General features: G+C 38.3%; 3 protein-coding genes across 3 annotated transcripts; 2 read left to right on the top strand and 1 right to left on the bottom strand.

Moving 5' to 3' along the window:
• Positions 1–242: 242 nt before the first annotated feature.
• LOC110904755 lies at positions 243–4357 on the bottom strand. Its single transcript, XM_022150609.1, has 9 exons — positions 4119–4357; positions 3984–4045; positions 3808–3898; positions 2198–2284; positions 1714–1767; positions 1432–1616; positions 1019–1101; positions 767–867; positions 243–694 (listed from the first exon to the last, which is right to left on the bottom strand). The coding sequence occupies exons 1-9, from the start codon at positions 4164–4166 to the stop codon at positions 458–460; spliced, it is 948 nt and encodes a 315-aa protein (XP_022006301.1). The 5' UTR covers positions 4167–4357; the 3' UTR covers positions 243–457.
• A 956-nt stretch (positions 4358–5313) lies between these two features.
• On the top strand, positions 5314–5787 carry LOC110907766 (probable serine/threonine-protein kinase PBL23). The gene has a single exon (XM_022152699.1). The coding sequence runs from the start codon at positions 5314–5316 to the stop codon at positions 5785–5787; it is 474 nt and encodes a 157-aa protein (XP_022008391.1).
• A 739-nt stretch (positions 5788–6526) lies between these two features.
• On the top strand, positions 6527–11633 carry LOC110904757 (geranylgeranyl transferase type-1 subunit beta). Its single transcript, XM_022150610.2, has 11 exons — positions 6527–6823; positions 7088–7163; positions 7252–7310; positions 7446–7585; positions 7862–7917; positions 8003–8079; positions 8364–8409; positions 9489–9613; positions 9714–9781; positions 9861–9948; positions 11287–11633. Exons 1-11 carry the CDS (start codon positions 6626–6628, stop codon positions 11434–11436), a joined length of 1083 nt encoding a protein of 360 aa, XP_022006302.1. The 5' UTR covers positions 6527–6625; the 3' UTR covers positions 11437–11633.
• The last annotated feature ends 697 nt before the right edge of the window (positions 11634–12330 follow it).

The raw sequence follows: 12330 nt of genomic DNA, 5'->3' as shown, positions 1-12330 counted from the left end.
TCCCTCCTCAAATCATTTTCAGCCTCCGCGACCTTATTGATGACCAGTCTTTTGTTGGAAGATCGGTTAAAAAGAAAGCGTTTCATGCCGTGGTACTCGTAGCTATATGGAGCACTGGAAGTGTCTAGAAACGAGTCCATTTTTTGGGGTCGACAAGCGTTGGCTGGCAAGATTGTTGAGGAGGTCAAGAACATGAGTTTCCTTTGGATTAAAGCGAGGGCGAGAGACCAAACACGATGACGTGGGAAGACTGGTGCAGATTCAACATATTCAGAGACAACGGGTAACGTTTTTTGGGCTGGGTTTTGGCTTGTTTTCGGCCTTCGTTATGTTTTGTCAAGTTCATAAGCACATGTATAGTTACAACAGTTGTACCGGTCACTACATACTGCATGCACAAGTTTTCAAGTCCAACCAAAACGCAGTCACACATAGCTTAGTTGACAAAACTTCCAGCCTAAGTTACTTTCGGTTCCAATGGCAGGCCACTGAAAGATGAAACATTCTTGATTGCTTCCTCTTCCATCTCAACAAGTCGTTTGCAAAACGTCTCAACATCTGGAGCTTCTTCCTTCAACATCAGCCGCAACTCTTTCCACTGGTATTCATGTGAACCGTCGTCATCCATCATGGGTCCCACAAACTTCCCCAGCACATCAAGCCCTTTTCGATCTATAGATAGCACCAGCGCGTCCTGTACAAGGCACAAGATATCAAAGAAACAAACATTATGGGTGGGATGGGATTATGTTTCATACAATCATACCTTCACATACTTATTCAAGTATGTGGCACAAAATATCATCAGGGCTCGACGCCTGGTTTCACTTTGATTAATCCCGTCGATCAAGCTTGCAGAGAAAAGTGCTACACAACCAAATACCAAAAGTAATGTGATCATAAAACTTAACTATATTGTCCATATCACAAAATGATGTTTTTTTCAAAAGTTGCCGAAACCTGTTACCAGTTACCACTCATGTGAAATGACAACATGAACATGTAGAAAGATACTTACACAAGGAGTCCGCCTTTGATTCTTCGATATCCTTCAAATCCACTTCATGGCTGTTTTCCCTGCCTTCTATGTAAGTGATTGAACTGTATGGTAAACACTTTGTATCAGATCTATGCTCATATTAGCAATACAGTATGTAACCACTGGGTGTCAGCCCAGTGGCCACCGACATCCATACAAACCGTGGGGACGCGGGTTCGACCCCCATGCGGATCCGTTGTCAACTCGGCTGGGGATTTCACCGCCAGGCTTGCTTGGGAGGGGGTATCTCCTCCGCGGTCAGGGGTACCGTGCACTTACCCCCCCCCCCCCCCCCCCCATATAGTATGTTAGCAAACAGACAGTTTCAAGCAAGTGGTCAACATGAAAAGTTTCATCAAGTGTGTAATTTGTAAGTCAAGGGATATTTCTACCTTGGATTAAACTTATAAACCCTGTATTGTTGATCTTCGTTCAATAGCTCTTGGAGATTTTCGGCACGAGATGTCAATCTGAAATCAGATGAACTTAATATACCGGTAACCGAATAACTGAACGCCTTTAGTGCCTCCCCTTCTGATATTAATGTCTCTCGAAGGCTTGCTGCAGCTGACTTTACCTGTAGGAGAACAGTAATTATATCAAAAGACCATTTTCGCTACAGAGGCATGAAAATCAATAAATAGATTGCTTATATTCAGTTTCTTGAGTTGTACCTTTTTATCACCAAGCGGAACAAGTTCACCAACAAGAGCAATCCGATTAGGAGGCTGTAACAATTAGAGACGTGTGGTGTTATTATAATGTTATCAAGATAATAAATACAAAGCAGCTGGGGTAGCCCAGTTGGCCACCGACACCCACCTCTTACCAAGAGGTACCGGGTTCGAACCTTGGGGCGAACAAAGTACCCTCAAAGGGTCGGCTCGGCAAGGGTATTTACTGCCAGGCTCAGGCTTGTCGGGTGGCGGCCTGGGAGGGGTTATCCCCTCCGCGGTCAGGGGTACCGTGCATTACCCTTTTTTTAAGATAATAAATACAGTAAAGTCTTCAACTCTCACATTTAAATTTTAGATTGCAAAGTTTTGTAATGTGTTATTCTTGCAAGATGCTATTTTTCCCGTTTTATTTTTTATTTAAATCCCTTTGGAGAGAGAGAGAGTATGTGTGTGACAGATAGAAGAAAGTTAACTGACCAACCTTCTTTAGTGATTGAAGCAAACTTGCAAGCGAGCCTGGTAATGGACTTGTGACGGCCAATGAACCACGTTCATCTATAACTGTATTCTTTTTTAGCAAAATGCACAAATCAGGACAGTATAGGGTATGTTAAGTTTATAGTAAAGCTATGAGCATATACATATATCGATAGGTCATAATTCAGAGCAGGCATTTTAAAAATAATAACTGTGAAAAGGCGACCAATGCTAGTCAACTTGTAGTTGAAATTATCTCATTCCAACAGGTTATAAGGAGCTAACTTGCATAAAAGAAGTACGGTGAGGGTGAGATCGAAGTTTTTTTTTCATAGCTAGAACCTCTCAATCCAAAATAATCCTTCACTTGAAAGGTTCATTTGCCATATACAACAACTACATATATAAGGCTATGGGGTATGGGGCTTGGGTTGGGGGAAAACGCCCAAGCCACCACCCCGGGTGGGCTTGGGTTGGGGCGTGGCCCTTGGGGCTTGGCTTTCAAGCCGGGCGTGGGGTGGTCTTGACAAACCTAGCTGGCTGCCTCCCATTCGCTCACCCCGCCATGTCATAGCGGCCATTTCAAAAGTTTGAATTTTAAATTCAAACCGTTTGGGGGAAAACCAAACCGCCACCCGGGTCTCCCAACAACCCCTATAAAATGTAACCCCCAACCCACTGGTCCCCCCATCCCATGAACCCGTTACCCCACCTACCCACTTCTCTCGAACCCGCTAACCCACTGGTCCACCCCGGCTACCCACTTCTCTCGAACCCGCTAACCCACATGGCATCTTGGACTCACGAGGAAGAATTGGCTCTTGTCACAAGCGTCGTTGACGCTATGAAGGGCCGGCAACCGGGCCAAACAAAATATTGGCCGGAAGCATTCGCAACCTACCGGCATAACGTCGGTAACGACCGCCACAACCTCAACGCGTGCCAACACAAATGGCGCGAGCTATGGCCCAAGCTCGATCGTTTCAAGGCTTACTACGAAGCCGTTCCGAGCGGCGAGTTAAGCCACGAGGACCAGGTGGTGGTGGCAAACATAGAGTTTCGAGGCAAGGAGCGAAGGGCGTTCGACAAGATCGCCCTTTTTGAAATTTATCTAACGCTCTAGGTTTGTAATTTTTAGAAATTATGTAATTTTTAGGATTATGTAATTTTTAAAATTTTAATGAAGTTGTAGGTTTTTTTTTTATAAATGTTGTGTGAATTTTATAATTTTTTTGTAATTTCTTTTTTAATAATCTGCCACGCGGTGCACCCAACCCACGCCCCGCCATACCCCGCGGACACGTCACTAGGCGGTTGGGGGGCTCCCATTCCACGTGTCAACAAATGCCCCAACCCAAGCCCAACCCAAGCCCCACCATACCCCACGGTCTAAGGTATACAACAATCCTTTCAAAAGTCACAACAGCATGACTACAGCACCTTTTGAACCGCAGTGACACGATTGCCAACTGTGTTTCACATAATATGGTCTCATGCCCCTGAACTAATATCCCTCTTCTTAGAGCAAAATATCAAAAGGCAATTATGTGATCAAGAATACATAACTAAACCCAAAAACTAGAGACAATGTTATGAAATGTAATCTAAGCATACCACATTATGCAAGTCATCATCAGGAACCCAAATGTAAGGCCTCCCCTTCTTCACAAAGTATTTAACTTTTGAACTGTAGATTTCATCCTTGCTGTAAAATAGAAACTAGTATGTAATGTAAACAACCATACGGGCCTTATACCGAAAGTACTAATCGAAGGGAAAAAGAAAGATACCTTCCTTTGGCATCAGCCTTAACTGTATTTAGGTTAGCTTGCCAATTTGAAGCCAGTATATTCTGCCATAGTAAGAGAGCATCAATCAAATAAATAAATACCAATTTAATAATGGAGTGAAATCGGAATCTATACCTTGCACTTTTCGGCGAACGTTAACACGCTGGTTCTGCCCCCTTTCATTAAGATGCACACCAACTGTTTGTTGTAATTACTCACAGAAAGAAAGAAAGAAAGAAAGGAAGTAATGGAAACGGACTGAGTCAAGCTTCGGCTACTAAACCCAAGCGTTGTTGCTTGTTGGTTATGCCAGGAAGAATTGAGGGTTTTGCAATAAGGGCTTAAAGTGCGGTCCTTTCTTTCGGAAACTAGGGGTTTAGTTTAACAAGTTTGAAAAAGTTATTTATTTGGTCTTGGGTGTGTTCATCGAATCCAAATCCAATAACAAATTTTTGAATTACTTGAATTAAATTTTTTAATAGTTTATTTTTTTCTGGAATTCGAATTCGTTTTTGATTAAAATTCATGTAAAATATATAAATTAATTATGGGCTATTTTAGGAGTTAGATTAAATTTATAGATAAGTTTATACTATAGACCAAATTAAAGTTAAGTATGTGTATTAAATATCATATATATAAATATAGTACACAAATATGTATAGTTTGAATTCAAATTTTGAATCGAAACGAATTTAAAATTATATAGTCGTATTCGATTTACTGGACTCGAATTCAAATTAAATCAAATTTGATTTTTTATAATTGAATCGATTAAGTCGAATTTCGAGTTCCGAATCGATTTTAAAACACCCCTATCTCCAAGACTCTGGCGACAAATAATTATTTTTGTTAATCAAATGGCGTAAAATATCAAAATATCCTTTATTATAAAAGAAAAAATAAAAACCTAAATTCAGTCCCTGAGGTTTAAACCCAATCGCATGTAAAGTCCTCATTTGAGAAAAACAATCCCTGTCGTTGTCAATTTGATTCTATCAAGCCCCTGGTGCAAACTGCCGTTAGTCAACCATATCCCCCTTCGGCGTTTTAATTTTCGCTGGGAGTGGGGAAGAAGGGGCATAGCGCCCATTGTTTTACACTTTTAATGTAGCAAGGCGCCATGTCCCCTTTAGGCGCCATATAACTTGCCACTATGGAGGGACTAAGGTGGCGTATATGATGTGTTTTGCACTTTGTAGGCCAGTTTCTGCTTGTTTGTTTCTTGTTTAATTTCTCCTTTCAAAAGACCATGAGTCGTTGATATTTTCCTCCTTCATATTCTTGCTCTTTCACTACATAATCTACAAAACAAGATGCACATATAATAATGTCTTTCCTTCAAGAGCTAGACCACCTCAGAATCCCATTTGATGACATAAAATCTGCCACCAACAACTTCTCCGACCAAAATTGTATTGGCCAAGGTGGATTTGGGCCGGTCTACAAAGGTCAACTCCTCTCCTCCACCCGCTTAACTGATCTTGTCGCTGTAAAGCGGTTAGATCTGAAGGGCGGGCAAGGAGAACGTGAGTTTCTAATGGAGATTGTTATGCTTGCTAGTTACAAACATGACAATCTTGTTTCTCTCGTTGGATTTTCGAATGATGGTAATGAGAAAGTTCTTATTTACAAACACGAGGCTAATGGAAGCCTCGACAACCATCTCTCCTCTACAAATCTTTCATGGGAGCAACGTTTACGAATTTGTGTTGGTGTTGCACGAGGACTTGAGTATCTTCACGATGGTGTGGGAGCGGGGCACAGGGTGCTACACCGTGATGTAAAAATTATGTGTGTATAATATAATATAATATAATATACAACCACATCTAAAGGAGCAAGGTCAGGTGAAGCTAGTGCTAGCAAAGACGTAAACCCGTTCAACATCTTTGATTGAACTACTCAAAAGACAATTCCAATAGTTAACAAAGTCATCAATATGACAGATTGAACACCAAAAATGCATAAACAAAGCATTACTAAGGCTCCTAACCATCAAGTTTGGTTCCTTTATCCCCAAACAAAACACAATTGTCGTCAAAACACAAAACATTTTGACAAATTGTATACATGCCAAGTTATTGAATTTAGAGTGACAAACAATCGTAATCTAAATCGACTAAAAGATTTAATAGCAAGAGGTTACCCTATCTGATGCTAGAAAACCCTGCTTTTTGTCCGTCCGTCCGATGGATGGAAAGTGGATGTGTGTAACACAACGGGAAAGCGGCGATGACATTGGGCAAAGAAAGTGTTAACCCTAACCCTAATGAGAAGATGCGGTGGCGTAACCAGATGGAAATGCAGTGCAGGTTGTTGGAGTAAGAGCTCGAACGTGTCATTGACAAAGCACAACTAGCCACGCAAGTGTGTGGCTAGCAGCTTTAACTGTTCATTTCGTAATATAAATATAATATAATATAATATTAAAAGAGTTAAATAGCACATACAATAAGTTAGATAAATAATTGAACAGAGTTCTCCTCCACTCTATACCATCTTACTAACTACAATCAAAGTTATCACAAAGTGTAAAAAATGTAACAAAAATTGACTTTTTAACCTCATCACAAACTAGAAACACAAAAGCCCTTCTGACTGAGTCCGACCAAAACGCAATCTCAACTTCAATCGCAGCAATGGCGGATGATCCACTTAGCAGATCTCCTGCCGATGGAGTATCCGAAGATCAACTCTTCGACAGAGAACGACACATACGCTACCTTGAGATGAACTACCAGATATTACCATCACCCTACGAGGGTCAAGAAATCAACCATCTTACTCTCGCCTACTTCATCATCTCCGGTCTCCACATCCTCCATGCCCTCGATCGTGTATTTACTTTCTCTTCTTTTCAATTCATCCTATTTCTCTTCTTAGCTAGCCAAAAAGGTGTCATTTTTATTTCAACAGTAGTGAAAAGATGTGATTCAAGATCTGATTTGTTCAATTAGGGTTATTTGTTGGATCATTGAATGTTTATTCCAAAGTTTCAGATAATTAGGAACCCCAGAATTACTAGGTTTATTACTTCATGTATGAGTACCATCAAATGTTTAATTAATGCATGTTGATATGATATTTTAATGGTTTTATAGATTGACAGAGAAGATGTTATAAATTGGGTTTTGTCGTTGCAAGCTCATCCGAAGAATGAAGATGATCTAAACAATGGTATGAACTGTGAATTTGCCACTTTAGAGACGCATGCATGAGTACAATGTAGAAATCACTCAACCTACTTGTGGATTGTTTACTGCAGGGCAGTTTTATGGATTTCATGGCTCTAAAAGCTCTCAGTTTGATTCTGTTGATAATGTGGTATGAAGTCAGGTTATCACTGTTTGTTTGTTTGTTTGTTCTGTATGGGGATTCATGGATTAAACAAGTGTCAAGTTTTCGGTTTTTCTTTTTGTTGTTTGGGTGTATTTTGCTTACTCTTGTATCTGCTTACAGGTTTCGGTTCCAAACAATAGTCACCTGGCAAGCACATACTGTGCATTAGCCATATTGAAGATAGTTGACTATGACTTTTCGCTTATTGACTCTAGTTCAATTTCAAAGTCAATGAAACATCTTCAACAATCTGATGGGAGGTATGCACGAAGCTATAAAAATCTGACTTAGCGAAATTTATAATCAGTGACTCGACTAAAGTTTATGAGAAAACTACATTGATACATATGATGTTATAGCTTTTTAAGAAATGGGCCCAATTTTGTTTCTAGGCTCCAAAAACGTAAGCGGCCCCTGCTAGCCAATGCTTTCATATCATGTATTTGATATGTTTTTGCTGACTTCATTTGCATTATTCGATCTTTCTGGCATGAATTCTATTTATTATTCGTGTTTTTTATTTCTTTTTGTATCAGTTTCATGCCAATTCATACGGGGGCGGAGACGGATTTACGGTTTGTATATTGTGCTGGTAAGACCCCATGTTTCTTTAAGCACTTGTTTAAATATAGTTCTTTCTAAATTGGAATTCATCGTAGCCACTTGATTTTTTTTAGCTGTTATTTCTTCTCTATTGGATAATTGGAGTGGCGTTGATAAAGAGAAGGCCAAGAACTACATATTGAGTTGTCAGGTATATGTTCACCGTCAATTGTTATAACGTATTAAGTGATTGAAAATGGACACAAAGTGTTGACGGGTCAGTACAACCTGACCCGACCCGTTTGGACGGTATAAAACTTGCCTTCATCCGTTAACTGAACCTACCATGTAGTCACCCCTAGTGCCAGATGAAGCAGTGTGTAAATACAGTTGTTCTAATTTAGTTGGTTCTCTTTTTTTGTAACCTAGATCTGAACCCTTTTAAGATTATTTGTTTTTAACATATGCATACTGTAAGGTGACGTTTTCTTGTAGTCATATGATGGTGGTTTTGGACTAATTCCTGGTCAAGAATCTCATGGTGAGTTTTCTTGCTTTATCATTGCAGTTTTTTACCTATGGGATGTAGTAAATGAAGTTTTTTTTTGTCCAAAAAAGAGTTAAATGCCAAAATTGTCCCTGAGGTTTGGGCTGATTTGCCTGTTACACCCAAAATAACCTTTTTTTTGTATCTGGACACCTAACGTTTTGATTTTGTTGCCATTTCCATCCAAATCACAAACTCATTTAAAATGTATCGTTAACTCAGGGATGACTTTGGCAATTCACCCATTTGTTTTTCTGTTTTTATTTTTTTTGTTTTCTTTACCTTTAAATAAAAATAATTATAATTATAATATATATATATAGAGGAAGGTTAACGTACATTACGGCTTAACATACATGACGTACGACAGGTAATTACGCACGTTCATTTTAAAGTCACGCACGTTATAACTCAAAAATCCAAAATCACGCATGTTGAAACACATAATCATGCATATTGAAAACATTAATCACGCATGTTATAGAACAAATCACGCACGTTGTTGTACGTGAAGTATGTTAAGCCGTAACGTACGATATACTTTTTCTATATATATATATTCATATACACACGTTTATATAAAAATAATTACAATTTGTGTATAGATATAAATATGTGTGTATATGTATATATGTTATAATTATTTTTATTGTTTTTTTTATTAAAGGTAAATAAAAATAAAAATAAAACAGAAAAATAAATGGGTAAATTGCCAAAATCGTCCCTGAGTCAACGATACATTTTAACTGGGTTTGTGATTTCGATTGAAATGACTACAAAGTCAAAATGTCAGGTGTCCAGATACAAAAAAAAAAGTTATTTTGGATGTAACAGGTAAATCAGTCCAAACCTCAGGGACGATTTCGGCATTTTACTCTCCAAAAAATAAACGCAATGTTTGAGTTGACATTATTGGTCGACAATCTATTTTTTTATTATTTAGCACCTTCTCAAATAATTGAGTAATTAGTACTATTACTACGTAACCTGACATTAAAGTTACGAGTTCTTGGTTTTTTTCTTTAAGAACTAAGTTTATTACTCATAAACCGTTCTTACTTTTAGAATCACAGGTGGTGCAACTTACTGCGCTGTAGCATCTCTTCGGTTGATGGGTTTCATCGAAGATGATCTGGTTTCTAAATGCACATCCTCTTGCATCATAGATGTTCCATTGCTTCTAGAGTGGTGTTTGCAGGTACATTTTCCAATTTCCATTAGATATTATTTTCTTATATTGTGGCGGTTGTGAAGGTCAAATGAGTCATTTAACTGCCATCATCTTTCTCGTGTTTTAGAGGCAAGCAGTCGATGGAGGATTTCAAGGAAGACCTAACAAAATTAGTGACACGTGTTACGCTTTTTGGTGAGCTCATAATAACTTTAGATTTCTGTTCTTTTATCTGTAGTTTTTAGAATTTACTGGTTTTATGGTAATTTTGTAGGATTGGTGGAGTTCTGAAGATTTTAGGTGCTAATAAATTTATGAACGAAAGAACCCTACGTGAATTTTTGCTTACATGCCAGTCTAAGGTTAGCTGCTACGTAAATTCACTATATGATAGCACCCAAGGCTGCAAACGAACCAAACGTACAACGAACAGTTCATGAACCGTTTGGCGGGAAGTTCGTTTGTGTTCGTTCGTTTATTAGACAAACGAACACGAACAAGAAATTTCATTCGCTTAGTTAAATGAACAAACATGAATAGAGGTCCCGTTCGTTCATTTATGTTCGTAAACGTTCGGTAACGTGTTCGTTAATGTTCGATTGTGTTCAATAGTTCATTAGTGTTTTTAGCTTTTGTAGTTTATTTAAATACTTCAAAATTCCGACAAGTAAAATATTTAATAAATGTTAGTGTATTATATATTTTGTTCATGAATGCTTGTTTGTGTTCATGAACGTTCGTTTTCGTTCATTACCTAATATTAACAAACGAACACAAACAAGCTCATTTCCTTAACAAACGAACACGAACATAAAATCTCGTTCGGCAGAACAGTTCGTGAACACATATATTTCTTAAAACGAACACAAACTAGGTTTTGTTCGTGTTCGTTCGGTTCGTTTGCAGCCCTAATAGCACCTTGTGTAACATACAACCTTTCATACCAACCAATATCGTCTGCTTTGGCCACTACGAGCTCCAGGGCCGGCTCTATAGGCTTGGCAATCTAGGCACGGGCCTAGGGCCACCAAAAAATAAGGGCCTCCAAGTTTTTTAAAAGTTTTTATATAGTATATGTATTAGGCCCAAATAAATACATTTATATGTATTAGGCCTAAATAAATACATTTATTTCAAAACTAAACTCGTTTTTCATTGAAGGAGTCCAAAATAAATATTGTTTAGCAAAAAAGACCAAGTTTCAAAACCAATTTCACCTTGATTTCCAACTATTACAACACAACAACCATCGACCTAATAATCAATATTTAGCGGCCTAAAGCCCCCTAATACAGCCGCAATCATCGTTCCCACTTCCCATCGCAACCTGCTTTTAATTTCTAGGCTATCGGCTATCACTAGATGAAAAAAGTAAGAGTGATCACCCATGGCATCGGGATTGGAGGAGAGTTTATCGACGAAATTAGGGCCCTCACTTCATAGTTCGCTTAGGGCCTCCAAAAATGAAGGAACGGCCCTGACGAGCTCACAACTAGTTTTTGGTTGCTCGGGTGGAAGGACCGTAGAGTTTTCTTCTCATCCACAGCCAACTCTCCCAAACGCGTTGATGTGAGCGCCAACCCATTCATCATGACCCAGTATCTCCCCGGACTAGATGAAATTTGTATAAGGTGTCGCGCCTTGAATATCATCATGTAATTATTATAAAATAATTTTCTTTTGCGCTTTTTTTTTTGTAGTACGGTGGTTTCAGCAAGTTCCCTAGACAATTGCCGGATCTTTACCATTCGTATTACGGATTCACAGCATTCAGCATGTTGCAAGAAACCGGTCTCAACTCTCTTAATATAGAATTGGGTATAAGTACCATCCATCACACTTTGATCTAGTTTTACTCACTTTTTTTATTGATCTTGTATCATTTCTCATGTAATTTTCTTCCAATAACTTATCAACGCCCCCACATTTTGTTTTGCATTATTTAAGCCTGGAGATTTTTGGCTTGTACCATATGCATGAAAAATTGTATGTTGTACTACACTAAAAATCAAGAGACAATGATTTGACAAGAGATCGTGTTTGGATAGTCAATTTGTCCCTAGTGTTTGTAGCTTTAAGCTTTCTTTCATATCATTTAAAATTCTTCTGCAAAGTTTTTTTTTTTTTTTTTTGGCTAGTACATATTATTTGCTTTAATCACATATTTGTCTCATTATTTTTAGATGGCAAAGGTTTTTTTGTTATTTGATTTTGCGTCTTTAAATTATAGTTATTAGTTCTTAATATTTGGATGCCTTTTTTTGCTCATAAGTATCTGTTTTATTCCTAATATCTAAGATTTATTGTTTTATACAATACAAGTTTGATTTATACAATACAAGCTCCAAGACCATGTATAGTGGAAGACACAAATAGTCAAATACCATGTATAGTGGAAGACACAAATAATGTCCCCACCCTTGGGCGTTTTGCGCTATGTGACAGTCCAGTTAGCAATGGGCCGTTTTCTAAAATGGGTGGTGGGGATGTGGGTATAGTGGGGTATTATGTTAAAAGAGATATAATAGAATTAAATAAAAAAAACCAAACAAAAAGAAGAATACCGGTCATTGGCCTAACATGTCGAACAAAGGCATTAAAAAAGCACGCTCGGGACCATTTTTTTGAAAAAAAAACGCCCAGGGGCAGTTTCAAGGCGTTGGGGGCGGGTTGTTTTTTTTTTTTTTTTTTTTTGAAAAAACGCCCCAAAACCCTACTACGGGTGTTCTAAACGGTAATCTAAA

The sequence above is a fragment of the Helianthus annuus genome, chromosome 14 (genome assembly GCF_002127325.2).
Source record: "Helianthus annuus cultivar XRQ/B chromosome 14, HanXRQr2.0-SUNRISE, whole genome shotgun sequence".
Taxonomy (NCBI): domain Eukaryota; kingdom Viridiplantae; phylum Streptophyta; class Magnoliopsida; order Asterales; family Asteraceae; genus Helianthus; species Helianthus annuus.
Note: the sequence above shows the minus strand (reverse complement) of the source record. Positions and strands in the feature narration are given on the sequence as shown.

What these genes read in the sequence shown, in the direction of transcription:
- LOC110904755 (XM_022150609.1), bottom strand. Translation starts at nt 4,166, where the DNA reads ATGAAAGGGGGCAGAACCAGCGTGTTAACGTTCGCCGAAAAGTGCAAG. An exon ending in ATGATGACTTGCATAATGTG is followed by an intron (nt 2,285 to 3,807) that starts GTATGCTTAGAT and finishes TTGCTAAAAAAG; the next exon opens with AATACAGTTATAGATGAACG. An exon ending in ATCAAAGGCGGACTCCTTGT is followed by an intron (nt 868 to 1,018) that starts GTAAGTATCTTT and finishes TTGGTTGTGTAG; the next exon opens with CACTTTTCTCTGCAAGCTTG.
- LOC110904757 (XM_022150610.2), top strand. Translation starts at nt 6,626, where the DNA reads ATGGCGGATGATCCACTTAGCAGATCTCCTGCCGATGGAGTATCCGAA. An exon ending in TGAAGATGATCTAAACAATG is followed by an intron (nt 7,164 to 7,251) that starts GTATGAACTGTG and finishes TGTTTACTGCAG; the next exon opens with GGCAGTTTTATGGATTTCAT. An exon ending in TCCTGGTCAAGAATCTCATG is followed by an intron (nt 8,410 to 9,488) that starts GTGAGTTTTCTT and finishes TTAGAATCACAG; the next exon opens with GTGGTGCAACTTACTGCGCT.
- LOC110907766 (XM_022152699.1), top strand. Translation starts at nt 5,314, where the DNA reads ATGTCTTTCCTTCAAGAGCTAGACCACCTCAGAATCCCATTTGATGAC.